General features: G+C 40.2%; 1 protein-coding gene across 20 annotated transcripts in view; it reads left to right on the top strand.

Annotated features, from left to right (window-relative positions):
• Positions 1 to 11842, top strand: part of MAGI1 (membrane associated guanylate kinase, WW and PDZ domain containing 1) — a 607797-nt gene extending 595955 nt beyond the window's left edge. For 9 of the 20 annotated variants that reach the window (XM_045832040.1, XM_045832038.1, XM_045832030.1 and 6 more), the window contains 5 exons: positions 577 to 670; positions 800 to 863; positions 1727 to 1870; positions 4184 to 4322; positions 8293 to 11842. In XM_045832040.1, the coding sequence (XP_045687996.1) occupies positions 577 to 670; positions 800 to 863; positions 1727 to 1870; positions 4184 to 4322; positions 8293 to 9080 (1229 nt within the window). In that variant the 3' untranslated portion in view covers positions 9081 to 11842. Of the gene's footprint in view, positions 1 to 576; positions 671 to 799; positions 864 to 1726; positions 1871 to 4183; positions 4323 to 6330; positions 6420 to 8292 lie in introns of all 20 variants that reach the window. The other 11 variants (XM_045832041.1, XM_045832039.1, XM_045832028.1 and 8 more) reach the window with 3 other exon arrangements.
• Positions 11843 to 19520: the final 7678 nt, after the last annotated feature.

The following is a 19520-nucleotide window of genomic DNA, read 5'->3' as shown; positions in this document are numbered from 1 at the left end:
TTCTCATGAGTGATACTAGACAAGATCTGTCAAGAACTCCACATTTTCAGTTGTACTTCGTTAACAGCAATGGGGAAGTAAACGGTGTGTTTTTAACAAGACACTGCACATTTCTAAATTTGACATTCATATGAGAAAATTAAAGATTAATTAAATATCACTAATAAATTGCAGGAAATGTTTGGAAAGATATTTATTACCAGTCTGTGAAATTCTAGGAAGTCATTTTGGTGCAGTACAGTGTTTCGATGGGACTGCCGTGTGTAACTGATGGGGGAGGAGTGAGAGACACCTATCTTGGATGCAGCTTTAGGGGAGTGTTTTCTTGGGCAAACTATTTCCTTTGTTGGGATGTCTGATTGGAAAAAGGGGAATGGGATTTACATGGCTCACATCATAGAGTATCTTAAAGTGGTACTTTAAAGTCTTAATTATTGACAAATTGAAGCCAGAGCTGCTTGAAATGGTGACAAAGAAGCCCAATTTGTCATTCAGACATGGGGCTTGTGGATACCTCCTAGTTTGACAGTGTCTTCTCTGGGCCCACATTTCATTGTGCTCTGTCTCATCCTACAGAGTCTTCGAATGCCACTTTGCTAACCAATGCGGAGAAGATTGCCACCATCACCACCACACACACCCCTCCTCAGCCAGGGGCCCAGGAGACCAGGTCAGACACGGCTGCGGTTTCTTTTGTTTGTTTAAAGCGGGGAAAAGTAACTCCTGGCATGATGACACTCCTCATTCGTTCTTTCTCAGTTTCCCCACGGGTTGCTTTTATATATTTCTTTCACTTTAGCAGGAATACCACCAAACCAAAGCCGGAATCTCAGTTTGAGTTCAAAGCACCCCAGGCAACACAGGTGAGGGCCGTTTTTTTTTCCTGTTTGCTTTGTACGTGTCTTCCAGCTTTCTGAAGCTATTTTTATGAGGTATCTTTTACAAGGTACCTCAATGAAAATAAATAACCTTTTGTGAGGCAATGCACTAAATATGGACTCACATTGATTGTCTAGGAAATGACATTTTATTTTACTACCTTTGAAAAATATTTCTAGATATCCTTTTTGGGGGGAACAAAATAAAAAGCTGTAATTGGTGACCAATGGAAGAGCAAAACAGCTGATACCTGCTCATGGTATTCCTAATTGCATTTATGCTAAGATGTCTTTTTCTTCAGGTATGTCTCAGACCTGTGAATTTCAGGTGGGACCCATAGAGCAAACAACTGTCCCTTACAGTGGTGATGGAGGGTATGCAAGTAATAAATAGCAGGTGAAGCCAATTTGGGAAACATTGTACAATACAAAGTTAAACCGGTTCCTTTTTTACTGGCCTTCCAAGCCTTTTGGTATTCTCATAATGAGCACTGCTGGCATTTTTCGGTCATTGGACAGGGAGGCTGAACATCCTGCCATTTGCAGAGTGTCATGTAATGATTTTTCCCACAATAAATGGAGAATTGCAGCCTCACTGATTTAAATTTTGATATGTGCATGCTCTCATGCAGTCTACAGGCACACTCATGGATGTTTTCAACTTCTGGATCTCCAAACTTCTAAGGTTAATGGATATTAATAAACAAGTGAGAATCACCAAGAGGGGGATAGTGATTATGGCTTTTGGTCAAATCATCATAATAGAGAATGCTTGGGAAGAGAAGGAGAAAAATATGTGTGGATACAAGTTCTCCCGGAATAATTACATTTAATTTTTTTTTAAATAGGAGCAGGAGTTTTACACTGTGGAACTGGAAAGAGGAGCCAAGGGCTTTGGCTTTAGTCTTCGAGGGGGTCGCGAGTATAACATGGACCTCTATGTTCTGCGCTTAGCAGAGGATGGTCCTGCAGAAAGGTGTGGAAAGATGAGGGTAAGTCAGAAGAGGAGTCCAGAGTCAAAGTAAATACATCATCTGTAGTGACTTTTTGATGTTATGTGGCTAGAAAGTTCTTCATGAGAATTTCATTTTTTACAGCTTTCAAGATAGTCAAAATACATGAGTCCCACCCTAGTATAAATCTCTCCCTGAAGCATAGTTAGAGGTAGCTGCCAAAGTTCAGTGAACCCTTTCAATTCTTTGGGGTTGGAAGAAGGAGTAAAATTACTTACAAAATTATTGAAGGAGATATTTTCTGAATATCATTTCATACTCCTTATACTTAATCTCATGAGGCAGACCTGTCACTTGATAGGAATTCCGAGGTGTACCAGGATGCCTAGAGAGCAGGAAAGCTCTGTAGTTCTGTAGGTTTTGGGTGGTGAGCTCCATTTGGTCGCTAGCTAGTCACCAGCCATCTTACCTTAGCCTCAGCAGCATTTGACCCTCAGCAAAGGGACAGTCACTCCATGGCATGAATATTCAGGGTCACTCTATAGTAGTCAAAGCTACAAAATTTAAATACAAAAATCCACTCTGCTCTGTTTAGATATCTAATATCTGTTATTGCATACGAATGTGTTGCTCTCCTTGGCAGATTAGATGACTAAAAAAAGAAAAATCATGTGCTTGCTATAGATAGATCGCATAGATCAAGACACACACATAGGAAGCAATTGGCAGCAAATTAAAAAAAATCAGGAGTCAGGTCAGGAAAAGAAAAAAGTGAATGAAACTGGGCCTTGGGCAGAAAGAGGGAAAAAGTGACCAAGGGTAGGGAACTTAATACTTGTACTTAAGACACAATCTTGAATTTTAAGTTTCTTCGGATTGAATTTTTTCATGCATATTCTTTTCCATTGGGGAAGTAGACCATGTAGGCAGCTTTAAAAAATTAAACAGTAAAAAGTGTTACATAATTAAAATACAGTTTCCTGGATCAAACTGCATATCAGTTTCTTCATGCACATGCATGCACAATTGGTGCCTGTACAAGTCAATATACAGGATCCGGCAGAAGTAACACCTGTTTGAGTGTGGGTGGTAAGGTAATAATATGGGTGTAATGATTTATAGTTTTAATTTGAGCATTTCACCTAAAATGTCATATGATGTGCTTCAGTGTGATATTGTTATGTTACAGAATTACATGCTTATGATTTTGTAATAAAAAAGGCATTATTTGTGCTGGACCCTGTATACTGGTATATATTTCTTTTATTTAAACTTCAAACACATGGGATATGCTTTTTCATGTTTTTAGTCACTTAAGAGAGTTTCTGATTGAATGAAATACTATGATCATGGTATTTTGTATAATGCTATGTAGATCACAAGACATGTTTACATGTATTGTCCAATTTCAAATCCTTAGCTTGGTAATAAGCATGGGATATTATCATCTCCTTCTACAGGAGAGGAAGTAAACTCTGAGAAATTAAAAGGACTTGGGCAAGGTCACTTAGCTAACAAACAATAGGCACAAATTCAGGACTTTAAAAGTCCAAAGCCTTGTAGAATATAAGTTCCATGACAGCAAGGATCTGGCCTGTTTTGTTTATTCCTCTATCTCCAGTGCATGGAATAGAGGCTGACACATAGTAAATGCTACAGTTAATATATCTGCCAGATTGCCATCTCCTCTGAAGACTCTGCTGGGGAAGTACTTGCTTCCAAGCTCACTCACAGGGTTGTTAGCAGGATGCAGTCAGTGCCTGTCAGGCAGCTGGCCTGGGCCTCCCATATGTCCTTAGCATGGACTCCATAGGGCAGCATGCATGAGAGTGAACAAGTGAGAGAACAAAAGAGGGCAACAAGACAAAAGCCAGAATCATTTTGTAACTTTATCTTTGAACCAACCTCTCATCATATTTGCCATATTCTGTTTGTTAGAACAAGTCACCAATTTCAAACCTCATTCCAAGGGAAGAAAATTACATAGGATGTGAATATAAGGAGGTGGGGATCACTGAGGGCCATCCAGAAGCTGCTTACCACATCCTCCTTTCTTCAACAATTAATATTCCCTTTACTGTTTTATTAGTTTTTTCCATAGCACTTAATACTGTCTAACATAGATGTAATTTTCTGATTTTCTTGTTAATTGTATTTCCCCCATTAGAATGTCATCTCCATCAAGGCAGAGATTTTTTCCCTGTTGCATCCTAAGCCATAGATTTTTCTAGGGTACATTCAATAAGTATTTAGGTAATCAATAAATGAAAGAATTTTAAATAATAAAACACTTCAATAGCTGGTGAAACTCTTTTATGATGTTTTCACTTTTTTCTCTCTTGCTTTGAGCAGATCGGTGATGAAATTTTAGAGATCAATGGTGAAACCACCAAAAACATGAAGCATTCTCGGGCTATAGAACTGATTAAGAATGGTGGCCGCAGAGTGCGTCTGTCTCTGAAGCGGGGAGACGGCTCAGTACCAGAATATGGTGGGTCAAACTATGAAAACATTCCTTCCTTCCCTGGCATGACTCCATGAATTTGTCTCCAGAACTACAGCAGGAAAGTCTTTTTGTTTTCCCTATTCACCAGTGTCTTACCAGCCTTTCGCACCATGTGATTATTTGCCTCGTTTGTTCTGAAATCTCTACACATTTCATCCTTTTGCTTGCTTACATGGACTGGGGCATGGTCTAAGACAAGATCTTTACAGCCCCCTTTCTGATAATCAGAGAGAACATTTTGTCTAGTCCGACCAAGAGCGAAGGAATGATTGTTTGAACTGTGCCAAACTGTTTCTCAGATCCAATTGTTAGCACAAAATGACTATACTCCTTTTAAGAAGCAGGAAAGCAGGTTTCCTGAGTGATATGTTGAGGCACAATTCTTTTTTTTTCTTTTGTGGTAACCTGATGTCTTATTTATGAGACGTGAAACTTTGAGATTATTTGGGGCCTTGCTTACCTCCTTTTATGCTCTGTATACAACACTTCTGCATCCCCACCTCTGGTCCCTGCCCCAACCCAAACCACCTGAGCCCATTACTAGAAAACAGACAAAACTGTTGATATGTTAGCCATATGATGTTAAATGATAAAAGGTGAAATACATTCCCAGTGCCCATCATGAGGGAAACACATGATTATACCTTTCCTATGGGGAAAGCCAGATTATACAGAGTTCCTTTGTCATATCTATAGACATGATTTGACTAAACAGCAATGATCTTTACCTAGCTTAGTGTCCTGATGGCAAAATATTATATATTATAATAATTATGTCCTATTTATTTGAGATTATTGTTTAAAAATTAAAAAAGAAAAAAAGCTATGCCCTAGATGTAGGGCTTTTCTTCCCAACCAAAGGTCTACAAAAGTTTCTATAGAAACTGTGATTGAATGGTCCCCACGTACATCAGTCCCCTTTATTAGGGATTTTATCTGTAACCACCCTTTTCTGAAAGTCATTTTGCACAATTCCCAGTTGCATTTTGGACCTGTTGAGATCCTTAATTCAGATGCAGCTCAAGGACAAGATAACTCCTTTGAAGGATAGTCTTCCCAGGTGTTGTACATTCATACAGGTGCAACGTATGAGGGGCCAAGGTGGGGGATGGGTAGTTATCAGATCAAGCCCCCTCAGCTGTAGCCAACCATGCTCCGGGAAGGTGGTCTGACAACACTAAGATGTTACAGCTGTACATACTGAACCATTGATAGGTATATTGATGCCACTGAAACTGTGTAACATTGTTTCCTTTTCTGTCTTCCCTATGCTTCTGTTGGATGTGATATTCCATTTGAGAGTCACCGTCAATAACCTGTGTACCCTCTCAAAACCAATGTCTGTTGCACTGAGGATGAAAATCCAACACTAACAGATGTTCTTTGGGCCAGAAATAAAGATCATTTAAATACTTGGTTTTCCAAGAAGGGTTGAACATGTTAGGATTGTGCTGCTGTAATGTCTCCATGTGTCATTTGGACTAAATCTCTCTAATTCTATTGATTAGACTCACAAATGGGTTATAATATGTTAAGTTCCAATATTTTTCTGACTTGATTGGAACCTGCTTCTCTGTGAGGCTATTTTTGTAATGAGTTTTTTGTACTTAATTTAACTGCCGCGGTCTTAAGGGGGGGTAGGAGGAACTTTGTTCTTTTGTTGTTTATTGTTAATGCTTTCCTATGCCAGCCTGTCATTGTTCCAGTTGTTTGAAAAAAAAAGAAAGAAAAAAGGATGCATCTATTGTCTGGGTCCTCGAGTCACCTTATATGGCTGTCTAAAAACGTCACTGTTCTGATTGCGGTCTCTGCAGCCTTATTTGAGTGTTGCCTTAGACTGTCTGACTGGACAAATAAACTCTCTTTGCCCTATGTTAACAAATGCAGATTTTTTCTTTCCTCTTTGTTATAGGGAATCTAAATGTTCAACTTTTTCTCTTTCTCTTTCTCTTTCTCTCTGACTGTTCTTGGTGCTGGCCCCTCCCTTCTACAGCGATGATACCTCCTAATATCGCTGCATGTATGAGAAATGAAAAGCTCGGGGAGGCTTGCTTCTACCTTATGGGCCATAATCAAACTACGGTTTGTAGCTCAATCAATACTAGGTGTTTCTGTGCTGTGGCCTAATTTCCTCATTGCTTCTGCTTAGCTCTATTTTGGTATGTTTGGCAATTCATTCTGAGCACCCTGCGTTCTTTGAATTGTAAGTACACCGCTGACCCTGTTAAAGTCTTGCTGTCCCTTATCTTAAAAGTTAGGTGTAAGGAACCCCAAGGCTAGATTTATGATAATGATCTAAGCACCTCCTCTCACCCAGATCTTAAAATGACTTGTATTAATTCTAATAGGCTACCTAGCATTTAGAAAGAACAAACATCATATCACAGAGCACTCACCTAGGTATGTAGGTATATATAGGGCTTTGCTAGACAAGATGAAATTTCCTGCTTGATCAGTTATCTCTTGGCAAAGGGCAACTGATGAGCCAAAATGTGCACAGCATGTTTTTACAAGTAAAGTTGAGTAACACAACACATTTTATGTGTTGTCTAAGGGTGCTTTTATATGACAGTGCCAGAGTTGAGTAGTTGTAACAAACTAAGTGGCCTGCAAAGCCAAAAATGTCAATTCCTTGGCCCTTTACAGAAAAAATTTGCCAGCCTCTGTTCAAGGCTATATTCCTACTTTTGTTAACACCTACCTAAGGTTTTGGGAAATCATTCATGAAACAGATTGCTTACTATTGAGCTTGTTGCTTCATGAAAGATCTTTCAGAGCATCCACTTTGTCTCTGTTACTGTCCCCCTGGTTTGCCCACCATGCTGCAGCACACCATCACCGGTGCCTTGCCGAAAATGGTGTAGTGGTATCTAGGACCTGTTGAGTTCAGTGGTAACAAAGTAGCTATGCTTTGAAAGAGCTCTCATAAATTCAGGATGTCACCTACACGCGCACTGTTATTTTAAATAGTTTAATAGTAAACCAGAGCCCATGAGTGTTGCCCTGCTTTTAAATCTGTAGATATCTTGATGTTATAAGAAGCAGTCCAGTAACTCCATGGCTCATGGGTGGAATGATGGCTGAGTATAAAGAAAAGTGCCTCTAAACTAAAGACTTTATCTGAACTCCATCTGATGTAAGCTGGGTCCCTCACAATCTCCCTTCCCCTCCTTTTTATCTGTCAGAAGACTCCATATTTTAAAAAGTTTCTTAAACTCACACAAAATTAAATAGCTGAATAAACATGGGCAAGGGCAGAGAAAATGTTTAATGGACCCTCACTTAATGTCACCTTTGCCAGTTGTCCACATCTGATGGTATTGGCTCCATAGAGCCAACCACCACCCTGGATTATTATTTTCTAAATAAAAATATTTTAAAATAGATGTATACTGTGCATACACTAAAATGCCTAAAGCCTAACTATACAGTGCAGTGAGTTGTCACCTCTGTGTGCAACCATTTAATTACCACCCAGATCAAAACATAGGCTTCTAACATTCCCCCAGAGAGTTCCCTCATGCCCAGATTATTTTTAAGTAAATTTTTTAAAAGTCTTCTTTAAAGGAAGTATTTTCTTTCATGGGGACAGGGGAGGGGTGGAGAAGGGTTGGTGGGTGGGGGAAGAGCAAGGGGTAAAGTGGGAGCGTTTGGATACATGTAGATACCTATAGACAGACAGACTATTGATAAGGGCATGCCTTTATGTTCTAAGTTCCTTTAATCGTCTATGTGTTGAGTAGAGAGAATAGTAGGGTAGACCCTAAAAGCCGTGCGCACTAGTTTTTAACTGAACTAGTTGCAGTTACACTTAACCAGGACTCAGCTGGCTTTGATTCTGACCGCTGTAACAGTTGTGTGTTTGTTGTCACTAATGAGAGCTCAAGCGTGGAAGTGGGGACAGGAGCCCAAGGTTCTTCTCACCCAAATGTCACTCTCATTTACTTTCCTGCAGACCCCGGCAGCGACCGGAACGGCGCCTCTGCCGGTGCACAAGGTGTCCCGGAAGTGAGGCCCGGGCCGGCACAGGGTGTCCCGGAAATGAGGCCCGGGCCGGCCGGCCGCAGGCCGCACCCGCCATTGGAGTCCAGTTATCTACCCGATCTTCACAAATCATCACCACATGGGGAAAAGCGGGCACATGGAAAAGATTCAAAAGGCGGCCGAGAGTACGGCAGACAACCCAACGAGCATCACACATGGAACGGAACTTCCAGGACACTCGACAGCGGGGCTTGCCGACCCAAGGACCGGGCGTCCGAGGGGCGAAGAGAAGCCCCACCTGAGCGGCTGGTGACCAATGGCCCCACGAGGAGGTCCCCAGAGAAGCGGAGGGAAGGCACCCGGAGCGCTGACAACACGTTGGAGAGGAGGGAGAGGCACGACAAGAGAAGAGAGATTTCTCCTGAGAGGAGGCGAGATCGGTCACCCACCCGCAGAAAGGACAGCTCGCCCAGCCGCCGTAGGAGGTCTCTCGAAAGGCTCCTGGATCAGAGAAGATCTCCAGAGCGAAGGAGGGGGGGCTCGCCCGAAAGGAGAGCAAAATCGACTGACCGCAGGAAAGCGAGGTCCCCCGAGCGGAGGCGAGAGCGGTCTCTTGAGAAAAGGAACAGAGAGGACAGAGTCAGCCAACGAGAAAGAGAAGAGCCGAGCCTGAAGCAGGATGCCAGCAGAAGTTGCAGACATCCCCCAGAGCAGAGAAGGAGGCCTTACAAAGAATGCAGCACCGACCTCAGTATCTGAGCTCTGGGTCACATTCCAACCTTTACCATGTCAAAGGTTCTATGAGGAAGTTCACAAACCTGAAATACTTTAGTTTCTTACCTAATGAAGCATCTGACACCTGATGATCCTATGAACAGCAACAAACATTTTATGCATTTGAAATCTTATAAAAATATATATGAAAAGTGTTGTGCCTGATGTATAATATTAAAGAAAGTATTTTTAAATGCATACTTTTTTGGAAATTATTTGCCAAATGCTGCCCCAAAGGGATATAAATTTTGTTTCTACATGAACTGTAGAATTGTCAAGAATTGTTCCCTTTTGGGGGCAATCTCTCTCCTGATTAAATAGGGCTGTTGATCATTTTCACTAAGTAAGGGACGTTATTAAGTTTAATTAATTTGATATAGACTGTTATGTAATGATGTAGTGCTATACTGTAGTTAGGAGATTTCCTTTTAAATAAAAAAGCAAAGCTATATTTGTAAAAGCTGAGAACTCGTTGAGATGGGTTAGGATTGCCAATGATCCTAAAATCAAGCAAACTGTATGAAGAGACTACTATTGCAAATGAAGGATATAGGAAACCTACACGGCACACACAAAAACATTATGTTCTTGAGTCATAGTTGGTTCAGAAAACAGTTTGGACTCCCCCTGGCCATAGAAAGGCATAGAGAGGAAAAGGTTGGCCACCATTATCCAAGTGCAGATGGTAAGGTTCATTAGCATCACCAACATCTACTAAGATTTCATTAAGGCAGTGCTGCCACAGCTTCAGTCAACTACTGGAAGGAATGGACCAACAAACACCACCTGTGTTGTCATGTCTGATTTGAAGCTTAAGAGTAGATGGAGTGAGGGACAATGTGCCCAGTGTGAAGGAGCCATAAAAGTCCACAATACAGAAGGTTATTCTGTTCCCTCTTTTTAGCATAAGGCCATGGCTGCCCTTTGCCAAATTGGGGAGAAGGGAATGTGCCTTGGTGGAGTTAGCTCTTTGTTGAATTTTAGGGTTGGAGGTGCTTATTCTTAGAAATGCTGATTTCCCTTTGAAACTAACTGTCTCCAGAATGAATGAAGGAGAAGGGACGTGATCTCAATGGTTGTAGATCTAGTTGGCAAACTTATGTCTTCATGACCCTGTCCTTGGAATTTTGGGACAGCAGAACAAAACATAATTTTCCTTTTTAGAAAAGACCTATTCTTTTGGCAATCCCACATAAGGTGTAGTTGGGTCGGGTGTAGCCCCGGGAAGTGGTTGAAATGGATTACTGCCTAGCTGAGCCAAAATGTTTGCTTGTACTTGTTGGACCACTATAGTAAACCGCTGCTTACAATACATTGTGTATTTCTGTAGTACTGTTTTGCATTTTCCATACAGACACAAAACTTTGCGAGTCAATCACTGTTGTTCTCATGGTACTGTTTTTTAAAAAGGGAAAAAAAGAACAAAGAAAACCAGCCAATCATTGTGTGTACAGAGTTAAAAACTGTAATTAATAGAGCCTGTTTTAAAAAAATGTTGCCTTTTTTTCCTGTATAAAAGAGAATTTATGACAAAAAATTTAGGTATGAGGAATGTGATGTGTTCATATTTCTGAATATGGAAAAAATTAATTGGGATATATTTTAATGTAAACTAAATCAGGTATTGTAAAGCTGTTTTAAAGTGGGAGACTGTATAAGTAATTCTCTAAAGCTTTAGTTGGTTTGAATATCATCATTTCCTCCATGGTGAGCCTGCTTGCGAATTATTAAGCACTTGTTTGCATTCTGTTCTTCACTCATTTCTTGCAGTGTGCTATGGATTTAATGCTGTTTATTGATGAAAAGCAGTATGCGGGCCAATCTTTTTATAAAACACTATGCATATATAAATATTACATTGTTCATAGCTTTATTTGACTTATGGGTTTATACATAACATTGGAATGAGTAGCTGTAGTTGTGTGGACATTCACAAAACAAGTTCATTTCCTCGAACAGACACAATGAACATTCTATATCTAAAAAAGAGGGAAAAGTCTGTGACTTTTATTTTTTTTTCAAAGTTTTCCATAGAAAGCATACATTGAGCTGTAGCAGTAAGGCTGAGAAAGAATACAACTGAAAATGATGTTCTTTTTTATCCATTTCCAAAGAACCAACTTGGAGACTTTATTCCTAAGGTTCCACTGCTAGGAATTTTCTCACTATTTCTAGCAAAATCTTTGTTGTTAAATGATCAATGCTCTCAGTTGTGGTCCAGAGTCTTAAATAAATGAAATCAAAGTAGATTTGGGGAGTATGTCCTGAACTTCATATTTTGATGTCTTACTTGTCCTCAAAGATGACATTTGACATTTGAAAATCTGTGTGCTACCCACCTGCGCCTATCTCAATCTGAACACTTTTGGTGTGGCAGTTTCCTCTGAATTCCACACAGATTTGCTTTGGAAATAACTGTACTGTACCGGGAATATGCACTAAGCAGAAAGATATAGTTTTCTCTGAACTACTGTAACCTTAAATTGGAGACTGATTCTTGTGAGCCTACTTTTCCTAATCCCCCACTTCATGTAAATGTTTTGATGAGAGATGATGGATGAGTATTTTGTACAATGAAATCAAACAATTTAGAAATTTTCCTCTCACCCATTACACAGTTAATGCCTGGAAGAATGTGGGGGGAAAACTCAACACCCTACTTGTATTTTTTAAGTTTCTTTTGTGAAATAATTTTTAATGCATTTTTACTGTAAAAATACATGGAAATGTATGCATTCCATAACCACTACCGCTTCTGGATTGGTATCTTTCTTGTCTCCATGTTGTCTCAAATGTATCAATGTTAGGTAGTCAAGTGAGTGTGTCTGGCTCCAGCTGGTTGAAATACACCATTCCTTTCACAGAGAAGGAATTACACCTTTGCAGCAGTGTGGGACCTAGCTACTTCAAAGTGGTCCATCGACCAGCTGCCTCGTTATCACTGTAGAACCTCTTAGAAATGTGGGATCTCAAGTCCCACCCAGAACCTACTAAGTTAGAATGTGCATTTGACAAGATCCCCAGCTAATTTGTATGCTCAGGAAAGTTTGAGGAGCATAGGAGAGCTTGGAATCCTGGTAATAAGAAAAGCCTTCAAAAACAAAAGGCATTATCACCTCCTACCTGTGATCACCTCCTACCTCCTACCTGGGCAAGTTCCTTAACTTCTTTTTAAGCTTCAGTTTCCTTATCTTTAAAAGGCCACACCTCAGAGTTGGGAAGAATAAATGCAAAACAGCACACCTCTGACAATCAGAAGAATCCTCAGTGAAAGACATTTTTTTGAGGAGGAGGAGGAATTATCTGTATAGCAATCAGTATTCTTCTTAAATTCCAATCAAAATAAATATTTTCTTGCTCAAAATGGGGAGGATGGCCTTCTATTTTAATGAAAAAGTTCACGAACAATATGGCTCAAGGTACTTCACAAGTATAATTGTGCTCACCAGTGTTTTGAAATATGAAACCAGAAGCTGTGCTGTGAAAGTTAAGACAAAAATAGTCTAGGAGAGTAACTCTTGGAGATAGAGATGAATGTGGGGTTAGACATACTCCTAACTAGTACTACTAGATGAAAAATTTAACCCATTAGTGAGTGATCCAATAGACAAGTCTTAGTTGATTCTGTAGTTTCTAATGACATTCCAGGTTCCCTCACAGGATTTGGATTGTTTTTTCAGTATAACTTAGTAGTTAGCTTCCTACAGAACCTAAGTTCCCGGGCACTCAAAGGGGTGTTGTGTTTAATAGTAGGCCTTCCTATAATTTCTCTCTTTTGTTGTATTTTGCTTTATTTTGTTACCAACATGATAATTATGGACACTGCTCATTTTACTAATATCTTTTCTGTTAAAGTGGCATCTGGAAATGGTCTCTGGCTTAACTGACAGTGGAAGCTATTTGTAAAGCCCTATGTCACACAAGTTCTTTGTCTGCCATAAATAGTCACACGAAAAAAACATGGGATATGACTCAGTCATAGCTCTCGGGGATTTTTCCTGCTGGTGAGCAGTCTGAGACCACCTTTGATGATCTGCTTTAACTGTGAGAGGAAGAGGCCTTTCAAGTTCCTCCAGGTGGTTTTTCTCATAATCAGGCAACATGATCAGCATTGGGGGTGGGGTGTTCAGCACAGTAAAATCCTACTGCTTTTGGGATACACATCATTTCAAGCTTTGAAGCTGGGAAATGACAAAGCTGGGCACTCTCCAACATAATTATTTGAGGTATTTTTTGTAGGAATGGGCTTTTATGAAAATTTTTGATTTGTTTCACCAGTGAGGTCTTTATACTTCATGCTCATTATCAGGAGCAGAAGTATGGTTTTGTTTTGTTTTGTTTTGTTTTTGTTTGTTTTGTTTTCTCAAGTTGATTTTTTTTTATCATTCAAGTACAGTTTTCTGCCTTTTCTCCCCACCACCCCAGCCTTCCCTGCCTTCTTCCCTTGTTTCCACCCCCCCTTGTTATCCATATGTCCTTTATAAAGGAGTATGGTTTTAATTCCCTAATGTGAGGTGATCCCTGCATCACCACATCTTTTTGAAAGAAGATGGACTTAAGCAAGGTGATATTAACAGTAAATACTCAAGTACTGCATGTGACTGCTACCCTCTATCACCTTTCCACTTCATTGGGATGTCCCAAGAGGTCCACTTGGTCTTCGCAGCCTGGACCTCTAAATACCACACTAAGTGCTGTCCTGTTAAGTATATTTATCCCTCAAGGAATAAAATCTACTTGATCTTAGAGGATCACACAGCTGAACAGAAAGTAGCTCAGAAAAGGTACTAATCTCTAATGTACAATAGAAAAGGCTTGATACTTGATGACTCATTTTCAATACTTACTGAGGACTGACTCTGCCAGGTACTTGGTGGGACTAAACTGCTTCCTGGTTTTGAGAGTTTGTCATCTGGTGGGGAAAGACAAATACCTATAAACCACATACAGAGTCCTCTGAAGGTAATTAATAGAGGTTGTTAGCCAGATTGAGGAAGGTTGTAATTCCAGAAGGTGGAAAAGGAATGAACTGGTGAAAGGGAGTCCCAAGCCCAGACAAGAGTGTGGTACAAAATGGAAGAGCTCACACCACGAGGGGTCAGGCTGACCTTGTTTGAATTTTAGGCTTAAGATTAACAGGAGACCTTTGAAGAGGTTAACGGGGCCGCCAGTGACCTCCATGTGAGTTCAGCCAGAGGATGGTGACCACCTCAAGTTTGAGCTTCAGAAAGATGGCCTCAGAGCAATACAGGGGAGGTTGGGGATGAATCCAGTTAGGCTCTGTGAACCCAGGCAGCAGCCCTTATGAAAAACCAAGGTCAGACAGAATTTCTCAGGGCCAGAATCTCCAGGCCCATGTTTACCATCCTCTTAGAAGAATTCATTTTCCTTCCAACCTAAATTGTTTCTTCTTTTTGCTTTGTACTGGATTGCTTGAGTAAAGTCAGTCATTTACGATGCTATCTGGTTTTCCCCAGGTTTAGAAATTCCCATTTTTTCTTTCAGATCCTGGTTTCAAACCTTCTAATCTTACTTTTACTTTTTGTTTTTGAGATTAATGACATCTTTCTCAATTTGTAGAAGCCCAATTATTATGTCATCTTTGTCACATATTTGTCACGTTTTGAGTATTGAGAGAGGGGCTGGTCCTACGATAGCCTACTTTGAGAAGCAGGTTTTTTAAATTTACAAAACTATACTTACAGCAAAATATTCAAGCATGTCAGGAGAGTATAAAATAAAACAACAGGCTGTTCCTTACCAGCTAAAATACCCCAGCCTCAGAAGTATCTATTGCTAATAATTTGGTTTTGACACTTTTTATCTTTTTCTACTTATATATAAATGTATATACAGTAGTACCCCCCTTACCCAGTTTCACTCTGCTGTTTCAGTTATCAATTGTGGTCTGAAAATATTAAGTGAAAAATTCCAGAAATAAACCATTCATAAGTCATAAGTTTTCAATTGCAGGCCATTCTGAGTAATGTGATGAAATGGTGTCCATCATACATGAACCCCTTTGCCCAGCATGCTGTAGACACTCAGTGTCCATCAGTCACTCGATACTGTCGTGGTGATGAGACCAACCATTAGAGTACCATGGTGCTTGTGTTCATCACCCTTATTTTAGTTAACAATGGCCCCAAATCACAAGAGCTGTGGGTGATGCTGGCAATTCAGAATTGCCACAGAGGAGCTATAAAGTGCTTCCTCTAAGTGAGAAGGTGAAAGTTTGTGACTTAATAAGGAAAGGAAAAAATAGTATGCCAAAGTGGCTTAGCTCTACAGTATAAGTGGATCTATCTGAAATTGTGAAGAAAAAATAAATTTGTGCAAGTTTTGCTGTCATACCTCAAATTGAAAAAGTTATGGCCACAGCACATAAGGGCTTAGTTAGGATGGAAAAGGCACTAAATTTGTGTGTGGAAGATGTGAATGGAAGATCACATTTACATAACTTTTATTACTAGTATATTGTTATTATTCTTTTTTACTGTGAATTATTACTGTTAATCTGTTACTGTGCCTAATTTGCAAACTAAACTTCATCATAGGTATGTAGATATAGGAAAAAAACATAGTATATATAGGGTTCAGTACTACCTGTAGTTTCAGGCATCCACTGGGGGTCTTGAAACGTATCCCATGCACGTAAAGTTTGGGGTTTTGTTTTTACACCAAAAGAATGAGTCATTAAGTACAGTCTGTTTTATGCAATGCACCTTTATCTCATATATTGTAGGTGGTTGTCCATGTCACCATACACACACACATACATATTGTGTGTATATATATTTATATTTATAATATTTATATATACTATCATATACCAAATTTATTCTCATTCTCTGTCTGTCTCCCCTCTCCCAGAATATGGCAGTGGCTCCCTTGCTGCTCTCTTGTCCATGCACCCACACACTTCACCCAGCAGCCAGAGCAATTCTAAAAAGGCCCTGTGTGGTCCAGCCTCTCCTTTCCTCTCTGACCCTTCCTCTCTGACCAGCTCTTCTCCAGCCGTGCCCCAGGCACACTCCCACACCTCCCTGGGGCCTTTGCTTTAGCCCCTCACCCTGCTTGGATAGCTCTTTCCCCAAATGTTCATGTCTGACTCCCTCACTTCGTTACAATCTTTGCTCAAATATCACTCTTGTGATGTGTCAATCAAATGACACATGTGTGTCAATTGTGAATTCCAATGTGTCCCACTCTGACCACCCTGTTTAAAATTGCAACTTGATTTCCCTTCTACTTTTTTCGACTCCATAGCACTTATCTTCTTCTAACATGCTGGATGATTTATGTACTTATCTCTATGTTTTTATCACCTGTCTCCCTCTATAATCTGGGCTGGTTTACAGGCATGCCACCTCTACAGTCACTCGAGGCCTGCACTCAGAAGGGCCCTGAGTTTGGTTTCATGCTCTGCAGTCACTATATTGAAATTTTAGTAATTTTTCAATAAGGAACACTGCCTTTTCAATTTGTGCTGGGTCCCACAAATTATTTAGCTGACCTTATCCACAAGGTAAGTTTCAGAAAGGTAAGGATCTTTGTCCTGAACTCTGGTGAATCCCAAATTCCTGGAACAAGATCACATTTATAGTAGGTGCACATAGCAGGCACTGAGGAAATAGAAGTATTCTGGTTGGTCTCTCTCAGCAGTTCACATCCTGAAGTTAATCACCGTTTATCTAATTAGTCCCTTATGGATTACAAAAGCGTGCTGCAGTGAACAACCTTACATGTAAAACTTTGTACCTGTGAGTGGTTTGGTTTAAATACTTTTGAAGGGATACATTGTGACTCCTAGTTCTTTTTTATTTCTGGTGACACTGATATTATTGAGGGTTTGCATGCTTTCATTGGAAACAGCTGTTTTTAGCAAAGTACTTGCAGGCTTCAGAGCTACATATCGCATCAGTTGAGAGTTACCAAGCACAGTGAAGCCACTAAGCACAGTTCATAGCCATGACTACACATCCACATCACCCGGGAGCTTTAAAAAGGCCTAGGCCCACCTTCCAGAGATTCTGATGTAATCAGTCTGGGTGTGACCTGAGTGTTTTTACTTTTTTTTTTATTTAATCTTTATTGTATTTTGTTTACATTACCTTTTAGTCCCCTTATACACCCTCCCCCCAGCAATCACCACACTGTTGCCCACGAGTCCTTTTTCCTTTTTTAGTCAATTTCCCCAACCACAACTAGCTGTCATCCTGCTCTCCATCTAAGAGTCTGTCCCCACAGGTGATGGTAATAGGCAGCCATTACATTTGTCATCTGCTTTAATCTCATAGACGGGGACTTAATGGGTCTGCTGTGCTTCTTTCTCTCTTTATGTTGCTTACCATTGCCTGGTTTTAGTTTGCAACACAGCAGCAGCCCCAAGGATAAATGGTTAGAAAGTGTTTTTCTCCAAAGTAAACTAAACAGTCTTCTGATTCCAAAAAGTTATTAGCAAAATATAAACATAATGGGCACATGTGTGTCAATTGTGAATTCTGTTCTATATTCCTGTCACCACTAAACTTATTCAGTAATAAGGATAATTGAGAGATGTCTACATTCTTGACAAGAGATCAAAGCACTATTATTTATCCAAGATTTAGCCAGAGTATTTTTGTAGTAGACAGTTAGGCAGGAGCTGAGTAGGCAGGATAAGCCAGGTGAAGAGAGTCTGTTCTCTTCTCCTCTCCTCCCCTACTCCCCTCCTCTCCCCTCTCCTGGTCTCACGCCTGAACCTCCCCTCTCTCTTTTGTCCCTCAAGACATTTATCTTTCTCCCTCTATCTCCTAAGCTCCAAGGGCCCTTCTACTGTCTCCGAAACTTTCTAAAAAATCTTTCCTTTATAATTTGAGTTTGTTGACTCTGAACTCTTTCAACCCAAACTCAAGTACCGAGGTAGCTGAACCAAGATCTGACACCATTTTTCACCACTAACACTTTCACTTAAATTATTTTGAGAAATATTTTAGTGCTCTTATTAAATAGGACATGTGCTGTATTAAAACCTAGTGAAAAGGGGAGAATATTCAATAATTATCGATTAACAGTCATACAGATAAAAGATTCTTTCTAACAAGTTTTAATGGGATATTTGTGATGCTGCCCCCACAACTACTTCAGCAGACAATTTTGGGGCTGAAAGTAATTGTGTCATGGCTGAATAAGGGGGATATGACATTCTTATGACCAAAACAACACATGTGCCTTAAAATTTAAGGGAAACTAACATTATGCTAAATGAAATAAGCCAGAGAAAATACCATATGATTTCATTCATATGTGAAATCAGTTAATGAACTAACAAGAAAAATAGAGACAGACTCATAAATAGAGAGCAGGCTGACAGCTTTTGGGAATGGAGAGACTGAGCAAAAATGAAAAAGGAAAAAACTCATGGACACAGACAATAGTATGGTGATTGCCAGGGGGAGGTGGAAGAGGATATAGGGAGGATAAATGGTGATGGAAGGAGACTTGACTTGGGGTGGTGAGCACACAATCGAGTGTACAGATGATGTGTTGTGAAATTGTGCACCTGAAACCTGTATAATTTTGTTAACCAGTGTCACCCCAATAAATTTAATAAAAAGGAAAAAATTTTTCAGGGGAACAAAAGTCTTGGGAAAATACTGTTAGGAATAAAGGCAACCTACTTAGTGCGAACAGAAGAGACTGTAACTTCAACCCAGGCCAGTGGTACAGAATCCATCCTGATACTCCTAGCCCTAACTCTGCACCAAAGGGAAACTCAAGAATAAGGTTGAAATGGTCCTGAAATATAAGACTAGTAGTATCCCTTTTTCATTGGCTGCTAATTGTGGCAAGACCACTGAAAAGTTCATTTATCTTCCCAACCCACCAATTTTATAGCCCTCCCTATGGCTGCCCCATCCACAAGGAATTTTTTTGAGGCAGCTCTTCACTTATCCTTGGAAATTATTTCTTAGTTGTTTTTAACTTATTTTATTATCTCCTGAAATATGTAGTTTAGTTCAAAGCAGTTTGTTATTAAATACTTGCTGAGGACTTTTGGAGCCACGGTGCTGGATATTCGGTGTCAAACAAAGGCAACAGAAAACCCAGCCTTTCTGGAGGTTAGTGTCTAGCAGGATAGACAAGCATTAAATAATTGAGTGAAATGATGGTAAGACCTGTGGACTTGTATGTGGTGCCCATGACTGTCTACAAGAGGGGGTGTAGTCTGGGTGGGGCAAAGAAAGAAGGAGGCAGGGCTTCCTGAGGAGAAAGCCCCACCTGGGCAATGGCCTCCTGCTCATTCCTGGAGGGCAGCAAGTCCCAATCTGTGGGCCCAAAGATCTAGCATGGCAAAGAAAGACAAGAGAGAAGCAAGACCTGGAAAGTGTCTGAGTCAGGGAGAGAGGCTCACTGCCTATTCCTACTGGGAGAGAAGAGACC

This window comes from Phyllostomus hastatus, unplaced genomic scaffold (assembly GCF_019186645.2).
Source record: "Phyllostomus hastatus isolate PE091 unplaced genomic scaffold, TTU_PhHast_1.1 phas_contig_16, whole genome shotgun sequence".
NCBI lineage: Eukaryota > Metazoa > Chordata > Mammalia > Chiroptera > Phyllostomidae > Phyllostomus > Phyllostomus hastatus.
This window is presented reverse-complemented; position numbering and strand designations above follow the sequence as displayed.